At 46.5% G+C, this 15946-nt stretch overlaps 1 protein-coding gene across 1 annotated transcript in view; it reads right to left on the bottom strand.

Annotated features, from left to right (window-relative positions):
- The window catches only part of LOC149356803 (nose resistant to fluoxetine protein 6-like), a 128147-nt gene that overhangs the window by 20301 nt on the left and 91900 nt on the right, over positions 1 to 15946 (bottom strand). The window contains exons 4-6 of the mRNA XM_089584334.1: positions 15392 to 15503; positions 7822 to 7948; positions 2629 to 2753 (exon numbers count right to left, since the gene is read on the bottom strand). Coding sequence (XP_089440460.1) covers positions 2629 to 2753; positions 7822 to 7948; positions 15392 to 15503 — 364 coding nt within the window. The remainder of the gene's footprint in view (positions 1 to 2628; positions 2754 to 7821; positions 7949 to 15391; positions 15504 to 15946) is intronic.

The raw sequence follows: 15946 nt of genomic DNA, 5'->3' as shown, positions 1-15946 counted from the left end.
TATGCCAAAAGGGTAAATACGCAACGCAGAGCTCTATTTCAGCGTTTCAACAGCGTACACTAAAAAGCGCAGAGCCGCAAGTCCAGCCTTTTTTCGGTAAAGAAACCTCAATGCAAATTATAGGAAATAAACAAGAATAAACCTGAGAGCTACGCACGCTATAGTAGGATACAACTTAAAAAAAACAGCAGTTGCTAACACTGGGCCGCGCTCCGCGGCATCTTGTATTACTTCGCTGGTCATTCGCAACAGTAAACGAAATAAGCTTTTTAATGTTTGACTTCATCAAACAATCCACGTATCAAAATTCTAGAGCTCATAATTTTTTCATGTGATAAGCTTCTTGTTTAGGTAACAAAAAACGTTTAAGCAGCGGGCTACTTTTTCGTCGTGGAGGAATTCTGTGCGCGGAGGCTGAATGTGGGTGGAGCTTCACTGCAGACTTAGTTGTATCCGACTATAGACACCCTACAGCAGCGAATTTAAACAGCGGATGGATAGTGGATACGCTTCGAACTTGGCCGGCTGTCAATCCAGTTCGCTGCAGCGGCGGCGTCGGGAATTACAAAGAAGTGTCCCGAGCGTAGCCTTCTCCGCAGTACACGGTTTCTTGGACACCACGTGATGGCGCTCTACCAATGGAGTCGCGAGCGGCGTTTTGAAAACGGACGCGCAACTCTGCTACCTTTGGTAGCATATACAGTAACTCTAGTTGCCAGGACAGGAGCCATTACTGTAAACAAACTGACTCTCCTCTTAAGCCTAGAAGCGGCAGAATCGTCCCTCTAATAAAAAAAAATAAAGCAAATTTATCACTTATACGTTTTCAAATAGGCGAGGTGATACGAAGCGAAAGACCGATGCCCCATTTATGGCCAGTGAACGCACTGAAAAAGCCAGCAGCAACGAGAATTCAGTCCTCAGCGAGAGGTCCGGCTTCGAAGGGCGCCGCCATGTTTGTCGCCGCGAGGCGGAAATCGTCAGGATCGTCGCTACTCTCATCATCCCTTTGGCTGTCGCGACCGCGTTTATCCGGTGTTGACTCATATGGGTCAATGTTTTGTTAGTTCATCCTTGAAAATATTTCTTTCAACTTCGCCCAGATTCTGCAAGCTTCACATACTGCCTCTCAAACAAGATACCATGAGCACCGCGATGCCACTTCGTCTTGGATTGGATTGACTGCCGCACCCTCAAAGGGTCATGGTGCTTACGTTCCTGTATTTTTTTAATGAAAAAATACGGCTTCGCGTAATTGCCACATATATGACCAATGTCCTTTCAGTGGCGATTTCTTTTAGTCAACTCAGCACTTGAAAATTTCACTTTATAAATTGCTACGACGTTAGTATTTTTATGGTTGCCAGATGAGTCTACCATCTCATACAGGTGTCTTAATTGCCACATCAAAAAATTCTATTTTAAAATGTTCTACCGCACTTCTTGGCACCACGCATGGCTAAACGGTAATTTGGGTAAAGAGCCATCAATGGCCGCAAACAAAATATGGCCGATAAAATTCAGTAGACAGACTCTTTAAGCGATAGCTTAAGGTACTGAGCTTCCGCTGATGCGCGCCGTAAGGCTTGGTCTCGTAACGCGTAGTACAGCTGCTTCAGAGTAACATCGCTTAGTTTAGCGGGCGCGATGCACCCCTCTAGCGATAGCCTAAAGGGCAAATCCGGTGGTTTTTCAAACATTTTGAGGCATTCATCGCATCCCATTCCTTGGAGCCCTGTGTCTCCGGCATAACAAACCGTCTTTTTAGTACCAAGTGAATGTTTTAAAAGCGCAAACACAACATATCGAAACCTAAACTCTATTCGTGGCCAGAGACGATTCTGAGGTTAACGTAGCTATGACGTCACATACACCATTCGAAAAACACTCGTAAGGGCGTTGAATGGCTGAAGTAGCGAATGGAAATCACGACTCAGTTCATAAAATGAGTAATACGATCTCATTCAAACAGTACAGTTTGTTGTTCACGTGAGGATAGGGTGATTACGTGCGATTATTTAGTGTGACGTCGCAAGCGCACTGTTGCCTGCAGAATTCGCCTGACCTGAGTCCACAGGTACAGCAATCTTTAAAATCGATTTGCGCTAGAATTGACTGCGGCACAGCTCCTTAACTTGGAGGAAAGAATCAGGAAGAAGAAGACATACATTAAATGTTTCATTCGAATATGTGAATCTCGAGAAACCGCCGGAGTTGCCGTGTAAGGAGCTCGTAGGCTTGCCACGATGATGTGTGCCGTAAACAACCGGAATGCTTAGGTCGGTGCCACTGGTCTGGCAACACGTACAGCTGCACCACAGTTCCGTCTTAATTTTAGCGGGCGCGATTGCGCCCTGGGAGGCCTCGTGGGCACTCCGCGCACTAGCGGCACGCGCCAAATTTAAAAGTCGAGACGCGAAACACCACGACAAATTAATCAATTTCACTTCATGTGCGGAGCATGTGTAGTCATACTAGATGGTGTTTGGCGCGCCCGACAAGCTCTTTGTGCAAGAACCAAAGCAGGCTGCGCACTGCCTAGCCGTGCGTTATTCTTTTTTTTCTCTTTTCGGGGATATTTCGACACGTATGCTCATAACACGTGGCTTCAGTTTGTTGGGTACTTACTGATTTCGTAAGAATGAGACTTGACTATTTCCTTTGAGGCAAACTCCCTGTTGACCAGCATGAGGAACATGGCGTCCACTAGTGTTCCTAAAACGACTAGGACCAGCAGTATGCCAACGATGATGCTGCAAAAGAAAACAACACCATGCAACGGAAAAACCAGTTGGCTCTCTTTCTTTATTGTTTAAAGCGTCACATTTCGACAGTGCTAGCAACATCTTAGTGTACAAAAATTGTCTATTCACTGTCAAGACGAACGAATACTTCAGGGATGCTTAAAAAGTGTAGGCAAGCGTATAGGCAGCGCCGATGCTGAATTTTACACGCACCAGACATGTCGGCTAGTTTCTAACAATCTAATCCCCACATGATATGCTCGCATTTTGAAGCAAAGGGTATGACTAAAGCGCCAGCAGAGCCTCATTCAGGAAGAAGTGTTGGAAACAGCGCGGGTCTTGACTGCACGCTTTGCTGCACACTGCTCGAACCACATAGCCGCTCATGGCAGCAAACAAATGCTAGGCGGCGAAGAGACTGCGCAGCGTCAGCGCGCTGGAGCAACCACCCTGTATTGACCTTCTCTTGGCATAGAAGTTTCTTTGTGCTCCGTATTCAGGCGCCGTACACGCGTGCGAAACCGCGCGTGAGGTGTAGAGAAGCTTTAGGCTGTGGTTACTCGCGTTACTCGATCCCTGCCGCATTTCGATGGGGGCGAAACTCAAAAGGCGCTTGTGCGATGTAAGGACATGAAAGATCCCCGACGTGAAAGATCGAAATTGGTCCCGAGCCCGGCGTTCCTCATAGCCCACGTATCGCTTTGGGACGTTAATTAAACACCACAGTTTCAATGCATGTGGTGGCTATATGGGCGTCATCTTCCACCCAACTCCGTGGATGTGGGGCGTGCACACGACAACATGTGTACACTCAAATGCTGCTTATTAGACTTGCAAATAATACACAGAGTGGGCCAGCTAGCTAGACATTCTAAGGCTGCGTAAGAAGGGTTTCCGGTTTACCAGCCCGAGGCAGGGGCGCAGCTTCGGCGGAAAACGTTTGCACGCGTTGAGAAAGACAGCTCTGAGCGTACCGTGTTTGTTCCTCTCGCTTCTTTGCCTGCCGCGGAAGGCAAGGAGAGCCTGCGGCCACAACCGCTTGTCAGGCTGGCCGTATGCCGACGATTAGAGGAGACCTCGAGTCACTCCGCGGGTATCAGCGTAGCCTTCTACATTCCATAGTTTTATTGAAAAAGCAATCCAGCACTTTACAGGACGGCCGCTGACTCCAACTATTTCTATTGAAGTAGACACATGTTACGTTCATAAAGAATGAAGGTACTGAGAGCATGGACATTCATGAATGTAGGAAAAAACAAAAACCGAAGTGATTAAGGAGAGCAGACTGCATATTATCGCCTATTTAATAACCTGAATTCACTGGCTTGCAGGGAGACTGGTGTGGTGCTGATGCACGTGTCGCCTCTTTCCTTGACGAAACATGCTTCTGACAGTTCGCGAACTAATCTGTCCTTATTCTACATAGAATTTTAATGCTCACAGTTATGATCGTTTTTATCTTTGCAAGTGAGGCAGTGGGCGAATAGACTCTGGTACGAGTCCGAAACGTTATCTAGTGATCGTTCAGGTTCGCCGACACAGCGACCAGTTTGTCCGACATATATGTTGCCACATGAAAGGGCGATCTCATACACCACACCCGTGACTCATCTTGCAGGCGGCTTCCTGTGTTTCATTCCTAAGCCAGAACTCGCAGGGCCTCCACTGCTGACCTTGGGACACATCTTGGCCAATTTACCTGGCGTAGAAAAGCCATCAGCGCGCCGTACTTGTCGCCAACCCTTTTCAGATTGTGGCACGCCCTGTGGATGTGCAGGATCGCTATTAATATGGCGCTGATACGTCCTTGTTTCCGTGTTTTCTTTGGCCTGCCCTTGATTTTGTGTTAAGAGTGCCTCGATCACTGCTGCCAATACATCGTCAGAGAACCCTGTTTTCCGCCCACTGCCACCCTTGCAACGATGAAGCAACCATAACAGTGAGCCACTACTTCAGGAAGTCAAAGTCCTAAGTAGAAGTAAGGAGAGATTAGCTCGCGAATTGTCAGAAGTGTTTTTTACGAAGGGTGAAAGGCGACACATGAGTCAGCACCACATCAGCCTCCCTGCGAGTCAGTGAATTCGGGTTATTAATTAGGGAATAATATGCAGTCTGGCCTTTTTAATCTGCTAGGTTTTGTTCTTTTCCTGCAATCATGAATGCGCATGCGGACAGTACCTTCATTCCTTATAAACGTAACATGTGTCTCCTCAATAGCAGCAGCTGAAGCCAGCCGCCGTCCTGTCAAATTCTTTCTCTGTCCTCGTCTTTAAATGTAGCGCTGGGTTACTTTTTCCAGAAAACAATGCATCACCAACTAGCTCCACAGCCTGTTTTGTTAATCGTCTATACTCTATCTCAGTAGTTCGCTGCAGCACTACCAAAGCAATGATGAGTGGAGAAGCGACGTTGTGCCGCTGAAAAATGTAGTGCCAGTATAAAGTGCGAATACGGGATAATGTGCACTAGAAACAGCGTGCTCCGCAGTGCTCATGCGCCAAATGCTATTTGAATTCTAGCCTTAACGTACGCTCGCACTACAACGCCATTTTCTGAGTTTAGCTTGCGTGGCGCTTGCGTATACTAAAATACCGGTTCCAACATGACGGCTCGTTTGGAAGCATGCCCCTCGCTTCAGACTGAATTCGTCGTTGTTAATATTTTTTCAGTACATTAACCGGCCCTAAACTAGACACCGATATTTTACTTCGTCTCATTTCGCCTATAACAAAAAGTATGAGCAATAAATATTCCATATTCTAAACAGTTACTTTGCATGTGTCGCATTTTTGTGGATCACTGTGTATGTGCTCTTACGAGTGATCGGAAATTCCTCTGTATCGTCTCTTTACTATATAAAGTTTTTTATTAGTGAACTTTTGCCTCCAACCAGTTCTGTGGCTTGCGACCGGCGAAGGCTGGGCGCCAAACGACCACCGCCCTTGTCACTTGATAGCTTGTTTCTGGCTGGCCTTTGCACGCTGAGTCGAGGTCATCTTTGAGGCCGAGACCGCTACCCGGACACGATTTAAGTGCGTCTGGGAGCGCATGCAACAAGTTCGCGAAGGTGACAGCGGGCCTTACCCGCATATATGCAGTGATCGCTTCAAAGAAATGCGCCTAAACAAAAAGAAAATAAAAACTGTGAAAGACTACTGTTTAAAGTGCCGTACTTTACAGTGCCGAGTTTGGTGCATAGGTCAACGCCGAAGGAGTTTTTGAGGCACTTGCGAACTATCGATTTCGTGCTGATATCAGTAACCAATTATTACGAGCCTGCGGTGCAGAAAAATTCAAGCACTGATTCTTACTAATGTCTGCAAATGACTTTCTGCTGCATATCTAGACGCTAAATCTATTATGAAAGATAACACGACGTCCAGAAGTGGCTCTGCTTCTAGCGACGCACGTTATGCAGCGGCGCCACTATCGCCTCGCCCACCATCTGAACACTCTTTTCTAACCATATGCGCGTACGCCGCGAGCAGGCGACAAGCAGAGGACGAGGCACAGAGGAACAGGTTTAACGCGCTGTATCATCGGCTGAGAAGTAGTGCTGCAACTAAGTTATGAGATGGAGAATAGACCCTGCTCACTATCAGATTTGGAGGCCGACACGGGGTACCTTACATTAACATTTGCCGGGCTAGTTGGTTCATACTGATGACGGGTGTAACTGCGCGAAGGGCTAGGACAACCTGAAGGAACACGCACGACACTTAGAAGCGCACACGGCCAACTTTTCGTGTCGTGTGTGTCACTTCATGCTGTCCTAACCCTTTCGCGTAGTTACACCCTTCATCACAAGGTACGTGCGTGGCAGCCCTGTTGCAAGGTTCGGAACTAAAAGCTCCAACTGAGGGTCGTGGGCTGCTAGAGGGCTAAGAGACGCTGGACAAAGAGAAGTAGGGAGGGGGCACAAAAGTCTCTTTCACCATGCCTTTAGGTTGAGGTCATTATCGAATTTAACTTAAAACTAGCAGCATAGAAGACACAAACACAAGAAAGAAACAAAGATGAGGACGAGGCAGCCTCGACCTCGTCTGTGTGTCTCTTTCTTGTGTCTGTTTATTCTATGCTACTACATTTAAGTAATCACGCACCAACTAGCTCAACAATCCACCGTATTATCAAATTTGCCAGACAACAGGATTGTATCGCCATGTTGCTGCGCGCCTTGGTCGCCTGCATGAATGCGCCGCAAACTGCCGTCGCTACTACGGGTTCCCCCATGAGGAAGCTAATTGTCCTCATCGAGCGCCGGCCCTGTCCCGACGAGAGATATTTGGTTGCGTAAAGACGGAGGAGCAAACACGTTTTCCACAATCTCTCATTTAAAATTTTGTTTACTCGTGCCGGCCAGGGAAAGGAAGAACCCAAGAAACATTTTCGCATCCCCGCCGGTTAAAAATTGTTGAAAAAGGCAAAAGGAAAGTAGAGCAAATTAAGAATGCAAAAGTAGAGAAATTGGTACAGTTCTCGTAGGTCATACGCCATTTAGTCATCGCTATTTGCACTGAATGGTGCAACGCAGAGATCAGCAAAGAAGGACCGCACACTTTATGCCGCACTTTCGAGGCCACTTATTGTTTTCCCAACCACCCCAATAGTGAACTAGCGGAAGATCAGAGGACTATATGGCAACTGAGCGTTGTGTCGCATAGCTGTCCCTATTAACCTATACGGACGCAGTAAATCCTTAATGCGACAAATACTGCAAACTTTGTAAGCCGTATCGTCATCCGAAATACACCTTATTCTGGTCCGTGTACACACGAAGCGTGATTATCACCATAGGGCTGGTCATTTTCTAGTAACCTCGTGTTACACAAACTGCGTGTCTCCAAAGTAACGGTGACACGCAGAGCGGCGGGACCTCGAATGGGCTTTATGTAACCGCGGAGAATAAGTTGTGGGTGGTTTTAAGTGTTCTCAAATTTTTCACGCATTTGTCGAACATCTTTTTCATCTCAAAACACGTACTTCCACACCTGCTGCTGGGAAATAACTAGGGATGTATAATAAACAGCGGGGAAAAAATGCCAAGAAGGCAATGAAAAAGTCACGCTTTACTTACGATGCTGCTAGTAGAGTGGCAGACTGCTCATGCGTGCCGAGCGACTCCTTCGTCACGCACTCCACTAAATTAATGCCCATCTTCACGTCCGGCGCTTTCATTCCCAGTTGAGAAACGTAAAACAAGACTGCAAAAGAGAAACACTTCGTTGTGAACAAATGAAATTGGCTCCTTGGCTGATCACAGATGCCGAAAAGCAGCTGCAGACAGATAAACGTGTAACAGAGCAAGTCGGCAAACCGCAGCGCGCTTAGAGCGCACGTTTTTGTTCAACCTCGAAAAGCAACAGCGTTTTAATGTATGCCCTGGCACTCTTTTTGCCTGCCCTTCATTGTTGTTATTTTTAGGGGCGACAGCGTGAAAGACGGAGACGAAATGGAGAGGGAACACAGGATTCCAAACTTACCCATAACTGAGGTTTATTCACTGGACATATACCCAGGTGATGCCATCGTATTGGTCTCAATAAAATAGCAAAAAAATCTTAAAACCGAAGCTTTGATGCACGATCAGACAAAGGACCGCAACAGAAAAAGGTTACAGTCCTTCCTTACATCCACAGCCTTTCGTGCGGTCTGAAAAATGTGGCCAAGAGGTATGGTGTAGTTGTTTTCTCAGTACCAAAGAAACTCAAGAAGATTTGAAAGCGGTAGCTGTGGCTCAGTGATTATGGCGCTCGGCTGCTGAACCAAAAGACTCGGGTTCGATCCTGGCCGCGGCGGTCGAAATTCGATGGAGGCGAAATGCTATGGGCCCGTGTACTGTGCGATGTCAGTGCACGTTAATGAACCCCAGGTGGTCGAAATTTCCGGAGCCCTTCACTACGGCGTCCCTCATAGCCTGGGTCGCTTTGGGACGTTAAACCCCCATAAACCATCAAGAAGGTTTGCGTGACTGTAGAAAAAAAGGCCAAAAAACAAATATAATCTCGAGAAGCCTACTGGATTAACCACGAAACAAAGTTTGTGCCATGCTTCGAGGGTGTTTACAAAGTTCCTCTTTCTTGCGTTCAAGTATATGGTTTGATTTATTGGGGTTTAACGTCTCAAACGTCTTAACGTTTAGCGTCTTAAGGACCGCTGGTCCTTAAGGGTAACGGAGTGGATTCCAAGAGAAAGCAAACGGAGCAGGGGACGGCAGAAAGTTAGGTGGGCGGATGAGATTAAGAAGTTTGCGGGGATACAGTGGCGGCAACTGACAAAGGACAGGGTTAATTGGAGAGACATGGGAGAGGCCTTTGCCCTGCAGTGGGAGTAGTCAGGCTGATGATGATGATGATGAACGTCTCAAAGCGACTCAGGCTATGAGGGACGCCGTAGTGACGGACTCCGGAAATTTCGACCACCTGGGGTTCTTTAGCGTGCACTGACATCGCACAGCACAAGGGCGCCTCTATAATTTCGCCTCCATCGAAATTCGACCGCCGCGGCCGGGATCGAACCCGCGTCTTTCGGGCCAGCAGCCGAGCGCCGTAACCACTAAGCCGCCGCGGCGGGGCACGCGTTCAAGTATATATTGGCGAGACGCGGTGGTGTGTTAATACACTCCTGAAAGAAAAATTGTTTAGATTTAACTCGTTGCACTAATCTAACCGACCATTACCGAGAGTACAAATCCTTGTTTTCGTCGTTTCAGCATTGTGATATATTGTTCAAGCACACGACCCGACTAACTAACTAGAGGGATTAATGAGGCATACCACAAGAAGAAAAAATCACGACTGCGCATCAGCAAGCCCTCCATTGTCCTACATGACAGTGAAGTCGTGTACCTTGACTCTGCATGGCAACAAGGGCGTTTTTTTGATAGCTTGCCCGCGCTTGCATTATATTGTTCATGTTTCCTGTGAATAAACTTCAGTCGTGGCTCAGCGCTGGTGCGATGTTTCCTCCCCACTTCGTTCCCGTCTTTCGAGCTGTTTCCCCTAAAAATGCATAACCAATTCGCATGTTTAGCTACATTGCTGTCATCATTAACACTGCTCGCACGACACTTCCTTCATTTACATTACGTCACTTCAGCAATGACTAAATAAAAAAAAACGAGGCATGGATGGGTGGACGCAGCGCAGTATTGATTTTTATTTTATTTTATTATTCATGCAATACTGCAAACCTCGTACAGATTAAATCAGGGTAGGTGGAAAGGTACACGATACAAATAGAAATAAAGTTAATAGAATATAGAAGAATGAAGCCCATGGTGTAGGAAAAAAAATTAAAGAAAGACTGACTTTAAAAGTGAATCCTATTCTACGTTCTATTCTAAAATTAAACATCTGCTTGCGTTGCTTTCACACGATAACGCCGTTCAGTATGAGAATGCCACTGAGAAATTTTCCCGTATTTTCATATTCTAGAATTAATCCAGTAATATGAGAGCAGAAAACGGTTACAAAAGCTGACTGACCTGCTAGCGTAATTTTCATGTAAATATGTGTGGTTGTCTTGAGCCATGTTATTGCATTTTTTGATATGCTGAATTTCATTCAACTTACGCCAAATATCAAGATCATAGGTTTTTTGACGTAAAACATGTCATTTTAAGCATAGTATTACCAGTGTTTGCAGACAAAAAAACTGGTGAATGGTTTTTAGTAGTAAGCTGGCTAGCTAACTTCTGATAACTGACTTTAACTAGTAGAGTTGGGCGCCTAGTTGGAATAAGAGGCTTGTATCTGGTCGTTAGTAATAGTCATATCAGTTTTTAGAATTTCGAAAACGCATTTACCCTTCGCGCCCAGGTTAGACAAAACTGGCTGTTTTCACTAGTTGCGTGCACTGGAAAGGTTGCTATTCCTGCTTGCTTTTCGAAAGCACATGTATATGGCATGATGTAGCCAGATTTTGTCGAGCCACAGCGCCGAGGATAATAGCGTTTTCGAAATTCTAAACTGATATGGCTATTACCAACGACCTGCTACAGATCACTAATTGCAACCAGTTGCCTAACTGTGATAGTTAGTCAGTTATCAGAAATTACCAGCTTACTGCTTAAGACAATTCACCGGCTTTCCGGTGTCCACCAACACAGGCAATACAATGCCGCAGAAGCCATAATTTAAGGAAACCGATTGAACAGCGCTCACAGGAAGCTGTAGAAGAACACAGACTGATGCGCTGTCTGTTAGCGCTGTTCAATCGGTTTCCATCAGCATGCACCAACCGGGACGTCTAAGTCCTCTTCTTAAATACATATTTTTACCCCAAAAAGACTGTTTTGGAAATTACTTTAAGCCTTCCCTGAAACACCTGGTAGGAGGACACAAATAAACGCATGTTCTTGGCTGCTCGCATAAGGAACTCTGAGTATTTTTATAGTGAGCGTAAATAACAATTTAAATAATTACCCTCCTTCGTTTTTAATTTGTCTCCGAACTAAAGTAGTAAGGTGGAAAGTTGGGCGAGTTGAATCTTACAACAAAGCGCTCGTGTTGTGTCTTCTCTCCTACTTAGTCCTCGTTTTTGGCGCTAAACTTCATCATGAATGTCCGAACTAAAAATTTGCAATTTGTAGAGCGTTCTTCACAATGTCTAATTAACATGTGGCGATCTCACAATCTGCTATGTGGTTTTCCTCCCCTGAGCGCAAATCTCCTGAGATATGAACGAAACCTACGTGACATCTCGCTGGCGCTTGGCGATGTGAGTGTGCTCAGACAAAGATACCTATGAACGCATTCCGCACCCTTCCAAGCCCGGTCGGGCTGAAAAGGTGAGCCTTATCAGAGGGCAGACAAAGAGCGACATGCGTTGAATCTTTTGAGAGCCCTGATAAATGCGGGGTTCGAGTGGGTGGTCGGGCGAGGTTCCTTCACAGGCCCTCTTCAGAACGGAAAAAATATGTTGCTCGACAAAGACAGGGCCAGACAGGATATACGCACACGGCGCTAACTTCCAACAATGGCTTATTGCGCTTAGGAGAGGTGGCTTTTATTGCAAAGCATAGCAGTCTTACCGTCAGCGCAAAAACGAGGCAAACTAGCAACAAATATCACCAAGGTAAGCGACTTCCCTTGCAGTAAGGTATTTGTCTGCGCTAGTCGGTGCATGGTTCAAACTGAAAGCACAGCGCACGAAGGACGGGACTAAGGCAGAGACAAACACAGCGCTGACTTGCGACTAAAAGGCTTTATTGCTCGCACGCAATAAATAGGCGAAAAGGAGGACAATCAACAGATACAACAGCATCAGTGATGATTGTCAAAAAAACGCACACAAACAAACGCACACAATCGCACAATACTATGTAAACATAAGGACCAACGTAAGGGGGAAATCGTTGGAGCTCTTTTCATTCACCGGGGACTTGACCATTGCGTCAGCAAACCTTCCGTCGCGCTAACACAAAAAAAAATTGACTATCTTAACAGTTAAGTACGCTAATACACTTAGCGTACTTAACTGTTAAGATAGTCAATTTTTTTTTGTGTTAGCGCGACGGAAGGTTTGCTGACGCAATGGTCAAGTCCCCGGTGAATGAAAAGAGCTTAACTTAGCGTACTTAACTGTTAAGATAGTCAATTTTTTTGTGTTAGCGCGACGGAAGGTTTGCTGACGCAATGGTCAAATCCCCGGTGAATGAAAAGAGCTCCAACGATTTCCCCCTTACGTTGGTCCTATGTTTACATAGTATTGTAGTACGGCTGAAAAAAGGAGTGCATTTACGAGAAAGCCAATGTAGAGCCAAATTGCTTTTGGGGGTAGTTTAAGGGAGCGTTTTTCGCACTAAGGCGATCATTGAGGCAACGCCCTGTTTGACCAATATAACACCGCCCACAGGCTAGCTCTATCTTATAGACAACAATTTTACGGCACTGCACGTAGGGTGATTCGTGATTTTTTCCACATTCGGCAGGTGGAGGTCCTTCCCGGTTGACGGTTTTACACAAGCGCTGCAGTTTGTTAGGGGCAGAGAAGAGGACTCTGGCACCGGCTTTTCCCGCAATTCTTTTCAGGCTATGCGATACCTTGTGCACATAAGGTATCACCGCGGAGTTTCGGTTTTCTGCAACAAGGGAATTCGTTGTTTTCGTCCTGAATTCGGCAAGAATCTTCTCCACTATAGCCCGCAGGATGTGGTCTGGAAAGCCGGCCTTTTTCAGCCTCATGATCTGGCATCTGAAGCTAGATTACATTTGATGAGAACATGAACTGGAAATGGCATTTTTTAGGGCTGCTGTTACGACGCCTCGTTTGGCTTTCTTGTAAATGCACTCCTTTTTTCAGACGTACTACAATACTGTATAAACATAAGGACGAACGTGCACGGGAAATAGTTGCAGCTCTTTTAATTTACCGCGGACTTCACAATTGCGTCAGCAAACCTTCCGTCGCGCTAACACAAAAAGAAATTGACTATCTTAACAGTTGAGTACGCTAAGTGTAGGGTGCGATTGTGGGCTTTTGTTTGTTGTGTGTTTTTTGAAAATCATCATTGATGCTGTTGTTTCTGTTGATTGTGCTCTTTTTCGCCTATTTATTGCGTGCGAGCAGTAAAGCCTTTTAGTCGCAAGTCAGCGCTATGGTACTCTCTGCCAAAGCGATGGCCTTGTGGTAGAGCACGCGCACCCTATTCGGGAGGTGCTGTGCTCAATCCCCTCTTCCGTCGATTAGCCACCAGCTTTCTAAGGGGAACAGTCTTTCTCCCGGCCTGGTGCTCGTCTTTTTCTGGGGGATTAAATTCTTGGGAAAAGAGTCTTAGACCAATACATTGTGCTCACGGCTCAGTGATCCGTTCCGCCGTCAAACAACTCAAATGCGCCTCGTGCGGTAAAACTCAATTGTCGCTCTTTTTGAGCGCCTATTCAAGCCCTCAGTGGCGGGATTTGAGGGCGTAGTCTGCCCCCTAAGGCGTACCCCCTAAGAAGTTGAGCAGACGGCTCAGCGATGGCTTCTCTCGGTTTGAGAAAACTGGTGGGTAACCGGCCGGCAGCAGGAGTCGAAACCGCCTCATCCCGAGGTGGAGGCAGGGGCGAAAAACGGGGCACAAAATTTGGGGATTATGTCGAACACGTGATATACCAGCTACACCTTTCGTGTCGAATGCGATATATGTAGGATAAACAGGCTGGTGTCTGCATTACAGGCTTCGACTTCAAGAATACGGACTTGATGTGCAGAGTATGTGCGGTAAACGTTTTTCGGCCCGGTGCCGCGATTGTCTGTGTGCCACTGCTACAATTAGTGTCGTGTTTTAAAAATTCACAAAAACCGGTTGGCATGTCAAATCATTGAGCCCGAATGTATCGCAACTTCGGGGGGATATTGCGTGAGCAACCCTTCTGTGGTAATCTTATGAAAAGAAGTCGCGTATATAGGTGTTGTTAGTTGCTAGTTTCTCTTGTCTCTCCGCTTATGGTCACACTCTGATGCCTTGGGCATGAGAACCACCTCTCCTATGCGCAATAAACAATTGTTTCAAGTTAGCGCCCTGTATGTATCCTTTCTATGTCTTTCTTGGTCACGCTACATATTTCGTTGTATCATGTAAAAACAAGCCCGAAAGGCTACCCTGTTAGGAATGCTCGTGCGTGTACGGAGCCTCCAAAAGTGGTACATGGAAGCTCCCGACGGACGTGACGTCACGGACGCCATATTTCAGCGCACAGGCTAGCTGCGTTCAACAGCTTCAGCAGGTAGGAATTACAGAAAGGCCAAGGTTTTCGCTGCGCGTTCTAGTCCCAAAGAAGGTGGCCGCTTTGACCTCGGAGCAAACACGACAAATGATGACTGCGTAGTCGGCGGCTATTGAAGTGATCTATCAACGTGCATTTATTGAGCGCAATTTTGCAACGAAGGTCTTCGTTTTACTTCAAAGCCAATCATCCCAAAGCACCAATTTTTTTTTTGCAAGAATTGACTCGTTTTCTCAGGAACCAGAAGCACTAGAAATATTACTTTTGCCTGGCATCCCAAGGGAGAATCAACGCGTAACTAGAACTATGGAAATTAAGGAAGTTTTGTGGCACAGCATTTTCAGAGCCCATTTCCTCTTATAAATTTGGAGGATCCAGCAAAGATATAAACAAAAAGAACAAACGTCTACTAAACCATAATTCTAGTTCATTAAAGAAAGCGCACTTCGCTGATTGCAATGCTACGACTTTACACCTAGCAGATCCTGAGAAAAAGGCTCACCCGTATCAGCTATAATACATCAGAGATACACTGATACGCTGTGCCCTGAGTTCGAGCTCCAAGACATTGCACGCATGGGGTCAAAACGGTCAAGTCGCCAGGTGCTAAGCTCTCAGACTGCGAATACAAGTTCTGTCGCTTCGTCGCCGGAAAAGTCTTCAGCAGGAGAAGCGACCTGTTCTTTAGTAGCGCCTGAAGCCTCTGACAAACACGCTGAGGCTACACGTCTTCATAGAGCTTAAGGCTGGCCTAGCAGTGCAGACGTTTCCTTCAACGAGTTACAACAACAAGCACCCGGAAAATGAATGATGTCTGTTCCAAAACAGCCTTCCTCTCGGAACGCTCCGCTCAGCGTGTACTACATCCACTGGCCGCGGGAGCACTTGCATTCAGGCATCCGGAGCAGCCAAATTGCAGCGACGCTCACCCACCTCCTGCTCCGATGGCCCGGAGTGCTTTCTCGGTGCATGCCGACGGAAGGCAGAGCCCCAGGAAGCCGGGGAACTCGTCCATCAGCTCCGACACGTCCTTGAGATCTCCCTTCTGCATGCAGAGGGTAACAAATGGGTGAGCAAGCAAAAAATGAGTCACTTCGTCAGGAAAGGATGGAGTCTTCTAAAAGGGCTCTCAAACACCTTCTGAGGAGAGTACATAAATTCGCTCAATCACTGCGTTGTATTGTCATGAACACTACATGGCCGCTGCCAGTCAGCCGCGTTGCACCGGCGGGTCAAGAAGCTCCACCCTCGGGGAATTCCCGCGCGCGTTAGCGGTGGGGCCGGTTGGGGGAAGGTCGACCTTTCATTGTGCAAAAAGTGACGAAAGGAGAGAGGAAAGGCGCGAAGGCGCTGAAATTAAAATTTTAACTAGAGGTAACCCATATTCTACAACATTTATCCTCCCAAGCACACCGCAACTTAATTCAGAGCCCCTTTAAGGTGCCGGGTTATTATTAGGAAAACAACATTTTTATGCAGGCACGAATT

Source organism: Amblyomma mixtum, chromosome 3 (assembly GCF_055824585.1).
Source record: "Amblyomma mixtum isolate Tamu chromosome 3, ASM5582458v1, whole genome shotgun sequence".
Taxonomy (NCBI): domain Eukaryota; kingdom Metazoa; phylum Arthropoda; class Arachnida; order Ixodida; family Ixodidae; genus Amblyomma; species Amblyomma mixtum.
Note: the sequence above shows the minus strand (reverse complement) of the source record. Positions and strands in the feature narration are given on the sequence as shown.